We start from the raw sequence: 15,341 nt of genomic DNA on the forward strand, positions 1-15,341 counted from the left end.
CCTTTTTGAGTTCCCAAGCTCACCAGTCAATTCCTTTTTTCTCAGAATGTACCCGACTGTTGATTTTGCTACTCCAAGCATGTCTGCTATCTCTCTGATGGATTTTTTCTTTTTTTTTTCAGCCTCAGGATGTTCTGCTTCACCTCAATTGAGAGTTCCTTAGACCGCATGTTGTCTGGTCACAGCAACAGCTTCCAAATGCAAAACCACACACCTGTAATCAACCCCAGACCTTTTAACTACTTTATTGATTACAGGTTAACGAGGGAGACGCCTTCAGAGTTAATTGCAGCCCTTAGAGTCCCTTGTCCAATTACTTTTGGTCCCTTGAAAAAGAGGAGGCTATGCATTACAGAGCTATGATTCCTAAACCCTTTCTCCAATTTGGATGTGAAAACTCTCATATTGCAGCTGGGAGTGTGCACTTTCAGCCCATATTATATATATATAATTGTATTTCTGAACATGTTTTTGTAAACAGCTAAAATAACAAAACTTGTGTCACTGTCCAAATATTTCTGGACCTAACTGTATGTAGTTGTTGCAGCTAAAGTGTCAAACATTCAGGTCAGCGGGTGATCCGAAGGGTGAGCCAAGAATTTCTAACACTGGACAATCCCTTGAAGGAAAAAGAGGGGCACTGTAGAGTTTGCACTGCCTATGAACTCAACCTGTTGCTTTCCACTACAGCTTTCTTTAGGCTCGGGCTACAGTTTTGGTCACGCAACTGAGGTTTCCATGGAAAATCCTTGAAGGGTCATTTTCATTTTTCTATCTTCAGGAGTGCAGTGCTCCCCAGTCTCCTGGTTTTTCTTTTGCTGGGGAGAACTGTACTCCTGATGAGAGATAGTTTTTGACCGGCAAATGTTTGCCTGATCTATGGATTAAAGGATTACAGGATCGTGGAGGTGGATTGAAGCCATCAATCTAGACAGCAATAGTTTTTGACTGGCAAAAGGTTAGCCTTATCTATGGAGGTGCATTGAAGCCATCAATCTGGACAGCTACAGAACTGCGCTTGCAAGCTGTAAAGCAGCAAGCTTGTAAGCATTTCATTCTTTGCCAGGGAAATGGCCACTTCTGATAGACTGCAGAGGTGGCCAATTGTAGCGCTGGCGTCTGTGCAGAGATGGCAACTTAGTCACCTCCCCGGTTGGGCTGCTTACTCACCCGCACTCCCCCGGTGATCCACGTGTGCTGCTGTCTCTTGACCCTCCCGGGACCTGTACATGCTGCATAGGGTTCCCAGGAGTGCAACTAAGGCTACTTTCACACTTGCATTGTTTTATATCAGTCAGGTCCGTCGTTGCGAAGCAATGACGGATCCATCGTTTTTTAGATGTCAACTAACGCAACGGATTTGTTATTTCACAGGATTCCGTTCACAGGAGTCCTGTGAAAAAACTGATCCGTCGCGTCCGTTACATCCATTGTGCGTCCGTTTTTTGATGGATTTGTCATGATCCGTTTGTGTTTGGGACAGCCCAATGGGAGTGCCAAATATGCTGGGCAATGCTCAATAGAGCACGACGGAATCCAGCACCATAGACATCCATTATAGCTCTTGACGGATTGCGACGGACTCCTGCGGAGTGCGTTTTTTTGCAGCTCCAAAAAAAGTTACATTCAGCGTTGCTCCCACCTGACGGTCAGTCAGTAAATGACTGATCCGTCATGCGGCGGATGCAACATAAGGCCATCCATCGCAATCCGACACTAATAAAAGCCTAAGGGGAAAAAATGGATTCCTGCAAAATATTTTGCCGCTTACCTTAATTCATCAAGGCGACGGATGCAAAACAACGCAAGTGTGAAAGTAGCCTAAGACACATGCACGTGCGCACACCGGACCTCTTCTTAATGGGTTGGTATGCTATTTCCAGGAAATGCCTCTCAGCCTATGGCTGAGAAGCACAGTATATTTAAGACTTTCTCCCATTTGCGAAGGTGCCTGTGCAACGCTTCTAGTTAGACAGTCAGTGTTCCAATCTGCAATCTAGCTAGTTGTCAGATCCTGAGCTCCTGTCTGTCTCAAGTACCTGCCTTCCCATACCGAGCTGCCCCTGCCATGTCCACCATTCCTTTCCATATCCGCCTGTTTAGCCTGCCTGTTTCATCCCACCTGTACCCGGCTATTCATGAGTCAGTCACCTGCCTTGGGGGTCAGCTGCCACAGTTACGGGCACTGATCTGGGAGTGGTACCTGGCGTCCGACTCGCGGTGGGTAAAAGGTACTAAAGGGTAAGCCCAGGTCCACTAAAAGGTAAGCCCGGGTCCACCCTGTGGTCTATTGGGTCCACTAGTCCCGCTCGCTGCCATTACACCGGCCGTGAGCGTTACACCAATCATCCAAGGCAAATATCTGTAAGCTGCAGCAGAATTAAAAATCCACCAGAGAATGGCACAGTTCAGATCGTGCCAAATCATGCTTCAGCTTTGTTGGCCCTGTTCATTCGTACGTATGCATGACTTTGCCATTAAATATATTTTTAGAGAAGCACAAAAGACAATCGACCAAACCATATGTTGGTTTCAAAGTTGTATATGCGTTGGTGATGGGAATCTTCTAGCCACAGCCGTGGTGAGCTGCAGTCTCGGAGGTCCGTTCACCGGTGACCAGCACGTGCCGCTCTTCTTCACAGTAGATTTGTCATTCCATTCAGTCAGCGTCTTGTATGATGATTCCTTCTATTCCGTGACATGACACCACAATACTCAGTATTCCTCCATCAACCCCGGGGAATAACGCCGGAATCCTAAGTTAGCTCTCCGGCCGGCGATGGCCTTACCAATAATCTCCGCCTTGAGCGTGAAATTTATGGAGCACAGATACATTTATGAATGGAAAAAAATTTAAGCCCACGCTGAAAAACCCGGGCAAGTTTCCATCTGCCGTATTGGGAAGCAGAAGTTGCGGATTGTGCTTTCCAGTGGTTTCCTTAGGAATAACCTTCAAGGCTTCTTTTAAATGCCAAGTGAGCCTGTCCTGAGATTTCTCTCCTCGTCCCCTTTGACCTCTGCAGAGGTCCTGAATATAAAATGACTTCAGCGAGTGACCCGAGTGTCCTCTCCTCCGACGGCACAACAGATAATAAGATAGTACAAAGACGAGAGACGCATATTATAGACGGAGACATCCTAATGGGGAAACTCAGCTGCTCCTCACTAAAGTCTGCGATTTATAGCCTCCGGAACCTACACACTGCTAACTCCTTCCTCGCCGTCTTGTCTTAAGATTTTACCATTTTTAGTTTAGCTTTATTTTGTTTGTTATATTACCTTATTCTATTAATTAGACAAATTGGGCGGCGAATAGGTTTAATTAAGACTTTTTCACCATCTACCGACCATAATGTCCATGCTTCTCTTCTTATTATTGGCTGCAAGATGGGTTTTCTGAGAATCCCTCAGTGGAGAGTTTGTTTATTTTTATTATTGTCTTTTTCTGGACTCTTTTGTGCGGATTTATGATTACAGACCACATGGAAGTTCAGCTGAACTTTGATGTGGTCATAAATCATTTGGGAGCAACTTAGAAAACGATAGATAAGACTTATAAACTCTCCGTTAGAATGAAGCTCTCTGACTGATTCAACAGACCCTAATGCTGAAAAAAACCTCCCGTATTTTCCGGCGTATAAGACGACTTTTTAACCCCTGAAAATCTTCTCAAAAGTCAGGGGTTGTCTTATACTGTACGTTGGGTGTTGTCTTATAGAGCGTATAATTGGCTCTCCTTGTCTCCAACACTATCAGAGCGGTAGCACATCCCTCTGGCCTGTCCTTGTATCCTATTAACTCCTTCTCTGCCTCTCAAGAACAAAGTCCCCTCTGACAGCAGCAGCGGCTCTGTGTATTGGACGCGATCATGGAGGGGTCTATGTGCTTGCGGTCCACAAGAAGCACCCCTTGATGATCATATCCAGTGCACGGAGCCGCCGCTGCTGCCAGCACTTTACAGCAGTTGAATGCTTTGTGGCACCACGGCTGTAAAGCATTCTACTGCAGTAAAGCCATGATGGCCGCCTGCAGCGGCTGCATGCACGAGACGAGATCACCGAGAGGTTTATGTACCTGCAGTCTGCAAGAAGCAGCTGAGAACACTGCGGGAATGGAGGTCAGGTGAGAATAATTTTTATTGCATGTAAACAGCCGCATAATAGGGGACCAGTAGGAGGACATTACTGAACGATGGGCACATTACTGCAGGGGACATCAATAAACAATGGGCACATTACTGCCGGGGATATTATTAAACAATGGGCACATTACTGCTGGGCACATTACTAATCAATGGGCACATTACTGCTGGGCACATTACTAAACAATGGGCACATTACTGTAGGGGACATTCCTAAACAATGGGCACATTACTGCAGGGCACATTACTAAACAATTGGCACATTACTGCAGGGGATATTACTAAACAATATGCACATTACTCCAGGGGATATTACTAAACAATGGGCACATTACTGCAGGGGATATTACTAAACAATGGGCACATTACTGCAGGGGATATTACTAAACAATGGGCACATTACTGCAAGGGATATTACTAAACAATTGGCACATTACTGCAGGGGATATTACTAAACAATGGGCACATTACTGTAAGGGATATTACTAAACAATGGGCACATTACTGCAGGGGATATTACTAAACAATGGGCACATTTCTGCAAAGGATATTACTAAACAATGGGCACATTACTGTAAGGGATATTACTAAACAATGGGCACATTTCTGCAAGGGATATTACTAAACAATGGGCACATTACTGCAGGGGATATTACTAAACAATGGGCACATTACTGCAAGGAATATTACTAAACAATGGGCACATTACTGCAAGGAATATTACTAAACAATGGACACAATACATTTTATTGGGATCTATTTTTATTTTTGAAATTTTTCAGTAGCTGCTGCATTTCCTACCCTATGCTTATACTCAGGTCAATAAGGTTTCCCATTTTTTTTTGTGGTAAGATAGGGGCCTCGGCTCATACTTAAGCATATGTGGTATATCCCAAACTCCTATATTTTTACTGGAAAAGTTGGGGATCATGTTATTCGTTGGCAAATACTGTAATTTAACATAATTACTTAGGTGACACCTTTCTACACAGTAGATAACTCAAGATCTGGTACATAATACTGGACCCGTTATTCACAATAGATGATGTCACAGCCCACCTCCTCCTCCTGTACAAAGACTGATAACCCCTATATAACCAGTACATAATACAGGGCCCACTATTCACAATAGATGATGTCACAGCTCACCTTTTCCTCTTTCTATGCAAAGACTGATAACACCTGTATATACAGTTAATTACACGATCCACCATTCACAATGGGTGGTATCACAGCTCACCTCCTTCTTGTACAATGGCATAAAATGCCTCTATAAACAGTGGGGAATGAAGGTCTGTGGATCTCACCATTTCTTATGTCGAGCTCATGTCTTAGACTATCTGCACAGTCATGCAGGATATGCCGTATGTATATACCTGGTACACGGCCACCCACCGGGGCTCACCTATGGCAGTGGACATGACTGCAGCTCAGAGAAGAGAAATGCAGCCATTTGGGATTTATGGTGTCCATAAAAGATGTCCTGGAGAGCCATGAACTCCTTCTCTGCAAGGCTGGCAATAAATAATGTCCTCCGTGTGCTTCCTATACATTTTACCATCCCCTCAGCTTGTTTTCTCTCACACAGTGCTGGCGTTGTCTCACAGGACACCGGAAATCAATATTGTATATTGGGCTTTATTTGTGTGTAGGCCCCTATATATACACGTTAGAGTACCTTGCGTAAGAGGGCGTAGCTATAGGGGGAGATGAGGGAATTTATCCGTCCTCTCGGTTCCACATGTACAAGATATAACAAACATTGGGGGGAAATGAATTTTGTGGTACTCTGTCGGGAAGTGTTTATGCTATAGGTGTCAGCACGTGGCCTCCCAGCGGTTGTGTGATGTGGCACCTGATAGATTGTCTTCTCTTTTTCCCACAGGCAAGGCTCTGACTTTCCTGCTTCTGCAGCCCCCCAGCCCCAAGCTGCCCCCTCACAGCACCATCCGCAGGACGGCCATCGATCTGATCGGACGAGGCTTCACCGTCTGGGAGCCGTACATGGACGTTTCTGCAGTTTTAATGGGTCTTCTGGAGCTCTGCGCCGACGCCGAAAAACAGCTCGCCAAGTAGGTCCTCCATTACATTAAAAACGATAAGGGGATATGTGTTGTGGTGCACTACACGTATCAGTGTGACCAGTACCTTATACAAGCTTTATCCATATGAATTTATAATACATATGTGTTTTTGTGTGTATATATTGTGTGTGTGTGTGTGTGTGTGTGTGTATATATATATATAGATATACAGTACAGACCCAAAGTTTGGACACACCTTCTCATTCAAAGAGTTTTCTTTATTTTCATGACTCTGAATATTGTATATTCACATTGAAGGCATCAAAACTATGAATTAACACATGTGGAGTGAAATACGTAACAAAAAAGTGTGAAACAACTGAAAATATGTCTTATATTCTAGGTTCTTCACAGTAGCCACCTTTTGCTTTGATTACTGCTTTGCACACTCTTGGCATGCTCTTGATGAGCTTCAAGAGGTAGTCACCGGAAATAGTTTTCCAACAGTCTTGAAGGAGTTCCCAGAGATGCTTAGCACTTGTTGGTCCTTTTGCCTTCACTCTGAGGTCCAGCTCACCCCAAACCATCTCGATTGGGTTCAGGTCTGGTGACTGTGGAGGCCAGGTCATCTGGCGTAGCCCCCATCACTCTCCTTCTTAGTCAAATAGCCCTTACACAGCCTGGAGGTGTGTTTGGGGTCATTGTCCTGTTGAAAAATAAATGATGGTCCAACTAAACGTAAACCAGATCGAATAGCATGCCGCTGCAAGATGCTGTGGTAGCCATGCTGGTTCTGTATGCCTTCAATTTTGAATAAATCCCCAACAGTGTCACCAGCAAATCCCCCCACACCATCACACCTCCTCCTCCATGCTTCACGGTGGGAACCAGCCATGTAGAGTCCATCCGTTCACCTTTTCTACAAAGACACGGTGGTTGGATCCAAAGATCTCAAATTTGGACTCATCAGAGCAAAGCACAGATTTCCACTGGTCTAATGTCCATTCCTTGTGTTCTGTAGCCCAAACAAGTCTCTTCTGCTTGTTGCCTGTCCTTAGCAGGGGTTTCCTAGCAGCTATTTTACCATGAAGGCTGCTGCACAAAGTCTACTCTTAACAGTTGTTCTAGAGATGAGAAGGTGTGTCCAAACGTTTGGTCTGTACTGTGTATATATGTTTGTGTGCTTTTGTGTCTATATATGTTTTTATGTTTGATCATGGGGCTTTTTTTAATAATTTTTGTGGGTTTTTTTCCCCCAGATTCTTTTAATATTTTTTCCTTATATAGTTCAGTAATATTATTTTAGTTTTAATTAAAAAAAAAAAAAAAAAAAAAGAAATATACTTGTAAAGCAAATTAATTATTATTACTTTTTTTATGGGACAATCTTTTCGTGGCATTTTGAGAATATTTGTATTGAATTTTTTTGCTTTATTTCAGGAAAACCATATGAAAATATTTTATTTGCCCATTTAAAAAAAAAAAAAAAAAATGTGTGTGTATATATGTGTGTATGTATATATATATATATATATATATATATATATATATATATATATATATATATAATTTTTTTTATTTTTTTTTAATGCATGGCATATGTGTGATTGGTAGCAATATCTGCAGATTTTTATGGCATTTCTTTAATGTGGTTTCCAATATTTTTGTTCTGTAGCTGGGAGTGAGTGGGAGTAAACAAGTAAATACAAAATTCTACTACACAAGATATAAATGAAAATAGGGAGAAATATGTGAGAAAAAAAAACAAAACTGCAAGGTAACCAGACGCTGGGTTTGTTTGTAGTCTGTTACCATGGAGGTACAAAGGTCTGCCTAGGAGCTATATACACAAAAGAAAATATATATATATATATATATATATATATATATATATATATATATATATATATATATATATAATATACTAGCTATTGAACCCGTTCTGTGCCCGGGTGTCCAGCATTTTTATTGGCACATTGTTAATTTTATTGAAGCTTTAGCTGAAAATGAAGTGTATTTATTGCACGCATAACGCCATCTCTGGCGCCATTTTCTTGAAGACACTTTGTCTGCGATTATCTTCTGAAACAAACTGGTGATATTCACAGAGACAAGGTCTTCAATAAAATGTCGCCGGAGTTTGCGGTATGCGCACGCTCTGACTCTGGCGCCATTTTAGTGAAGAATTCAATTAGAATATGAACTTAGCACTGTGCACACGACGAGCATCCCAGCTTCAGAGAGAAGGACACGTTCAGCATTATATTATTGGTTATGCTTGATAAGGGTCTCATTGTTCATAGTAACCAATCAGAGCTCAGCTTTCACTTTACCTCAGCAGCTTCAATGGTGAGAGCTGCACGCTGATTGCTAAAGGCAACCAGAACAATCTTATTGGGAGGCAATACTTAGAAATGAGGCCCCAGTTACTTCTACAGTGGCTATAGGCAGCCAGAATGATCTTACTGGGAGGCAATACTCCGAAATGAGGCCCCAGTTACTTCTGCAGTGGCTATAGGCAACCAGAACAAACCTACTGTGAGGCAATACTCAGAAATGAGGCCCCAGTTACTTCTGCAGTGGCTATAGGCAACTAGAATGATCTTACTGGGAGGCGATTCTCATAAATGAGGCTCCAGTTACTTCTGCAGTGGCTATAGGCAACTAGAATGATCTTACTGGGAGGCGATTCTCATAAATGAGGCTCCAGTTACTTCTGCAGTGGCTACAGGCAACCAGAACAATATTACTGTGAGGCAATACTCAGAAATGAGGCCCCAGTTACTTCTTCAGTGGCTATAGGCAACCAGAGCAATCTTACTGTGAGGCAATACTCAGAAATGAGGCTCCAGTTACTTCTTCAGTGGCTATAGGCAAGGAGTCGATTCTCATAAATGAAGATCCAGTTACTTCTGCAGTTCTATAGGCAACCAGAACAATCTTACTGTGAGGCAATACTCCTAAATGAGGCTCCAGTTACTCCTGCAGTGGCTATAGGCAACCAGATCGATCTTACCGTGAGCAACCGCTGTGTGCAGCAGAAATCACCATCTCTTATGACTGCGATCAGTCGGCGTTCACAGGAGGATCCTCATGACAGACACACAGGGGTCATCAGCTGAACCCATGGCTGTCATGACAAACAATCGGCGCCTTGCAATCACGTCATGGGGGCGCCGACGGAAGTGGGAAATGACGCGCTCCTCGTTGGCAAGTGTTAAATCCCGCTGTCAGATTAAATCGGCATGCATGTGCGGGGAAAGATGCGGGCTCGGCATGTGAGCCCGCATTAAAGGCATGGACTCAACTTATAACATAAATGTAAGTCATATGTCGTGAAGGGGTTAAAAGGATTGTCTCACTATATACCAAATTTCGGCCCTGTAAGGGTTCGATCACAGAGGCCCGCTGGGACACATTTCATAGTGAAGGGGGCACAACCTCTCAGGATTGGAGGGGCCACAGTGGTGGGATCCTTCCCCAGCTGCAGTTTGTTTTTAAAAAAAGAAAGAAACAAAAACTGGGCTTTGCTCACCCTCCCCTGGTCCAGCACTGAGTCTCCACCACTGCTCCTTGTCTGTTCTCATCTGCAGCGCTGGCATCACATCTTCAGAGAGCTGCAGGCAATCAGTGAGCGCAGTGGCTCTACCGACGTAGGTGGCACAAGTCGCTGACCTAACTGATTGGCTGATTCTCAGTGATGGACCCAGGGAGGGTGAGTAAGGCACAATTTGTTCTGCAATTACTTTACCTTGTTAAAGGGGTTTTCCTATTTTGGAAAACTTATTTAAAGAGGTGAAGTGTTAAAAGAAATATATATATATTGCCAGATACAGTCACAGCGCAGCAAAATGTAGAGTACAATCCGCAGAATCCCGGCCCTCGGAAGACAGAAGTATCAAGAGGGAATAAAAGCTGACTTCTGTATTTTTCTGTCTTAGAAAAGTTTACAAAGAGCCGGCAAATCTTGTGCCAGAGGGACCGCGATTTCCTGCAGGTCCCCCCACCCGGTGACCACAGAGCCCGCCGGTCCCAGCGTGGAGCCGCTGATATATGAACTCCGCCACCTCTTATCTTATCTGCAGTTTTCAGCAGTCATTTTATCTGCTGCGCGCACTTATTCTTCACAGCCACCGCCATAATGCCGGCCATAAAGGAATATGTCACACGTACAGCCGCCACGAAGGGAAAGATTAGGGATTCCCTTCTCCTCTCCTGCCTTCAAGGCACCAGTGATGATGATAATCGGAATGGCGGATGGCTCGCAGCCCCCCCCACTAATATCACTAGTGCGGAGAAATCCTCGAGTCACCCCCTTAGGAGGAGCGAGGAAGTCACAACGGAGGACAGGTCTATTATTCTCCTAATAGTCAAAGTAGGGGCAAAGAGTTCCTTATCTCCGCAGCTGCTACAAAACCTCAATACACACCACGGCTGCTGCAAAACCTCATCATACACAACTCAGCTGCTGCAAAACCTCAATACACACCACAGCTGCTGCAAAACCTCAATACACACCACAGCTGCTGCAATACCTCAACATGCACAACTCAGCTGCTGCAAAACCTCATTACACACCACAGCTGCTGCAAAACCTCATCATACACAACTCAGCTGCTGGAAAACCCCATTATACACAACGCAGCCACTGCAGAACCTCATACCTACCACAGCTGCTGTAGAACCTCATAATATACACCACTGCTGCTGCAGAACCTTATACTACACACTACGCATACACACCTCAGCTGCTGAAAAGCCTCATTATACGCACCACAGCTGCTACACAACCTCATAATACGCACAACTGCTGCAGAACCTCATCATACATACCTCGGCTGCTGCAGAACCTCATTATACACACTGCAGCTGCTGTAGAACCTCATAATACACACCGCAGCTGCTGCACTACCTCTTTTGAAGATTAAGGGGGTTCCTGTCCACCATTGATAGGTGAATGGTGTGACTTGAGGTTCTGCAGCAGCTGAGGGGTGTATTTATGATGATCAGCATCAACTGAGGCGTACATTATGAGGTTGTGCAGCAGCTGTGGTGAGTATTTTGAGGGTCTGCAGAAGCTGAAGTGTGTATTTTGTATGTGAACAATGGCATAATAGGGGACCAGTAGGAGAACATTACTAAAGGATGGGACACATTAATGCAGGAAGCAAGGATGGGCACATTACTACAGGGCACAAGGATGGGAACATTACTACAGGGCACAAGGATGGGGCACATTACTACAGGAGACAAGGATGGGCACATTATTATAATAATAATATTTATTCATTTATATAGCGCTATTAATTCCACAGCACTTTACATTACTATAGGGCACAAGGATGGGGCACATTAGTACAGGGCACAAGGATGGGGCACATTACTACAGGGCACAAGGATGGGGCACATTACTACAGGAGACAAGGATGGGGCACATTACTACAGGGCACAAGGATGGGGCACATTAGTACAGGGCACAAGGATGGGGCACATTACTACAGGGCACAAGGATGGGGCACATTACTACAGGGCACAAGGATGGGGCACATTACTACAGGAGACAAGGATGGGGCACATTACTACAGGAGACAAGGATGGGGCACATTACTACAGGGCACAAGGATGGGGCACATTAGTACAGGGCACAAGGATGGGGCACATTACTACAGGGCACAAGGATGGGGCACATTACTACAGGAGACAAGGATGGGGCACATTACTACAGGGCACAAGGATGGGGCACATTAGTACAGGGCACAAGGATGGGGCACATTACTACAGGAGACAAGGATGGGGCACATTACTACAGGAGACAAGGATGGGGCACATTACTACAGGGCACAAGGATGGGGCACATTAGTACAGGGCACAAGGATGGGGCACATTACTACAGGGCACAAGGATGGGGCACATTACTACAGGGCACAAGGATGGGGCACATTACTACAGGGCACAAGGATAGGGCACAAAAATAGGGCACAGTACTACAGGGCACAAGGATGGGGAACATTATTACAGGGGACAATATGGGACCATTACTACAGGAAACAAGGATGGGGCACATTATTACAGGGGACAATGATGGGGCACATTACATTTTATTGGTATCTATTTTTATTTTTGAAAGTTACCAGTAGCTGCTGCATTTCCCACCCTAAGCTTATTCTCGAGTCAATAAGTTTTCACAATTTTTTGTAGTAAAATTTGGTGCCTCGGCTTATACTCGAGTATGTACGGTACACATAGTTGGTATTGCCATCCCTGTAAAATTCCTTTTTATCAAAACATGAAAATTTTATTTTTAATCATTTAAAAAATGCCAAATGGATTTTTTTTTTAGCTACTGTAAGGAAAATGTAATAAAAAGCAGATAAAATTTTGTACGTTCCCCAAAATGGTACCAGTCAAAAATGCTGCTCTGCCCTCATAAAACAAACCCTAAAGACGCTCCAAGTATGGGAAAAAAAATGATCACATAAAGGTGTCAGAAACCAAATGTAACTTTTACCAATTTTTTTTTTATAGTTTAAAGCTAACAAGTATGTCACAAAATGAGTACACTCTCACATTTTTGTAAATATTTTATTATATCTTTTCATGGGACAACACTGAGGAATTGATCCTGTGATACAATGTACAGTGTCGGTGCGCAGCTTCTATAACAGGTAAATTTGGTGTCCTCAACACACAGCCATTAATCTGTAAACCAGTGGCAACAAAAGTGAGTACACCCCTAAGTGAAAATAGCCAAATTGTGCCCAATTAGCCATTTTCCCTTCCAGGTATGATGTGACCCATTAGTGTTACAAGGTGTCAGGGGTGAATGGGGGGCAGGTATGTTACATTCGGTGTTATTGCTCACTCGCACTCTCATACTGGTCATTGGAAGCTCAATGTGGCTTTTCATGGCAAAGAATTCTCTTAGGATCTGAAGAAAGTAATTGTTTCTCTACATAAAGATGGCCGAGGCTATAAGGACATTAACATCACCCTGACACTGAGCTGCAGCACAGTGGCCAAGACTATAAAGCAGTTTTAACAAGATGGGTTCCACTCAGAACAGGCCTCACCATGGCCTACCAAAGAATGAGTGAACATGCTCAGCGTCATATCCAGAGGTCATCTTTTCAAAATAGAAGTATGAGTGCTGTCAGCATTGCTGCAGAGGTTACAAGGGTGGGGAGGTCCGCCTGTCAGTGCTCAGACCATATGTCGCAGACTGCATCACATTGCTGTGCATAGCTGTCCTCCCAGAAGGAAGCCTCTTCTAAAGATGATGCATATGAAAGACACAAACAGTTTGCTGACGACAAGCAGACTAAGGACATGGAGTACTGGAACCGACCTGTGGTCTGATGAGACCAAGATAAACTTATTTAGTTCAGATAGTGTCAAGCATGTGTGGCGGCAACCAGGTGAGGAGCACAATGACAAGTGTGTCCTGCCTACAGTCAGGCATGGTGGTGGAGGGTTATGGTTTGGGGCTGCATGAGTGTTGCTGGGTGTGGGAGGCTACAGGTCATTGAGGGAATCATGAATGCCAACATGCCCTGTGACATACTGAAACCGAGCACAATCCCCTCCCTTCATATTCCAACATGATAATGACCCCAAACACCTCCGAGACCACCACTGCCTTGCTAAAGAAATTCTCGTCAGTCACTTCACTGCATTCATGTTGCTTGGCCCTTTCGCCATGCTTTACACTGCAGTGAGAAGTCAAGAGTAAAGTGGATTTTAGCTTTCTGAGATGATGATGTTGACGTCCCCCCGGTATTTTCTCATCAGTGGTGACTCGGCCTCTCTCCAGCTTAGGAGCTATTATTGCGAGGCCATAAAAAGGAGCGTTTTCCATTTCCTTCCCTTATGCAGTCGCATGCCTTAACTTGTGTTGACCTTCTATGTAATAGAATTAAGCGCGGAATTAATTTAGGTTTGTCTTTGTTGAGCTGCTAGGAGCCCCCGCGTCACCACTCATACATGTAATACTGCATTAGGGCGCTTGTACCTCTTGTATTTATAGCTCCCTATCCAGATCTGTCTCCATAATCATATTCATGTCCGCATTATCCCATTATATAGTTTATAGTATGGAGACAGATTTAACTCTGACAAATTGTGGACCTCTCTCCTGTAGAGTGTCAGCTCCTATGTGCAGGATCCTCTCTCCTATAGAGTGTCAGCTCTTATGTGCAGGGTCCACTCTTTACTGTAGAGTGAGCCCTTATGGGCAGGGACTAGTGATGGGCGGGCTCACAGATACCCGGGATTGGCAGGTCCAGCCAGGTTAAAAAAAAACTAAACCCGGAATTGATCCCCAATATGTGGCCGAATGCCAGTCCCCATATAAGTCTATGGGGACTAGAATTCAGTGCTTTAAAATGATAGTAGAAGGGATAGAGGCATTGGAGCGGGCACGTTATACTTACAAAGTCTCCCTCGCAGATTTACTGCTACTTCCGGGGTCACTCATTAACATCATACATATTCACTGCTTTCTCCACCCACTGGCAGTCCCCTCGTCTCTGGTTGCAGTCAAATGGCCCGCAGACTGTGTGACAGTGTGTCTGACTGCAACTAATTAGATGTGTTGTATGTGCATCTCTATTGCTGTAAAAATAAATAAATTTAAAAAATTGTCCTAGGGCCTCTCCATATTATGATACCCCAGCCCAGGTAAAGAATACAGGCTACAGGCTGCATCCCCCAACCGTGTGCTTATTTTGGCTGTGTAGTAAAATAACAGGAACTGCATGCGGCTTTTTAAAATTTATTTAAAGAAATAACTTTTTTAAAAAATGGCGTGTGGTTCCCCCCCAATTTTGATACCCAGCCCTGATAAGCTGACAGCTGGGAACTGGTATTCTTAGGCTGGGGAGACCCATAGTTATTGGGCTCCCCCAGCCTACAAATAGCAGCTTGCTGCCGCCCAGGATTGTCTGATCCATTAGATGGGACAATCCCTGCACTTAACCCGGCTCTTCGCGATTTTCCGTGGTGCAGTGGCAATCGGGATAAGAAGGGGTTAATAACAGCGCACAGCTGTCGCTAAGCCTAGATTCATAATGGGAGGCATCTATGAAACCCCCCTATTACTAATCTGTTAGTGAAAAGAAATTAACACACACACTGAAAAAAATCTTTTATTTGAAATAAAATACAAAAAAACACCCTCT

General features: G+C 44.1%; 1 protein-coding gene across 2 annotated transcripts in view; it reads left to right on the forward strand.

Moving 5' to 3' along the window:
- Positions 1–15,341, forward strand: part of WDR7 (WD repeat domain 7) — a 539,004-nt gene that overhangs the window by 351,137 nt on the left and 172,526 nt on the right. For both annotated transcript variants that reach the window (XM_075328136.1, XM_075328145.1), the window contains one exon: positions 6,027–6,213. In XM_075328136.1, coding sequence (XP_075184251.1) covers positions 6,027–6,213 — 187 coding nt within the window. The remainder of the gene's footprint in view (positions 1–6,026; positions 6,214–15,341) is intronic.

The sequence above is a fragment of the Anomaloglossus baeobatrachus genome, chromosome 1, assembly GCF_048569485.1.
Source record: "Anomaloglossus baeobatrachus isolate aAnoBae1 chromosome 1, aAnoBae1.hap1, whole genome shotgun sequence".
NCBI lineage: Eukaryota > Metazoa > Chordata > Amphibia > Anura > Aromobatidae > Anomaloglossus > Anomaloglossus baeobatrachus.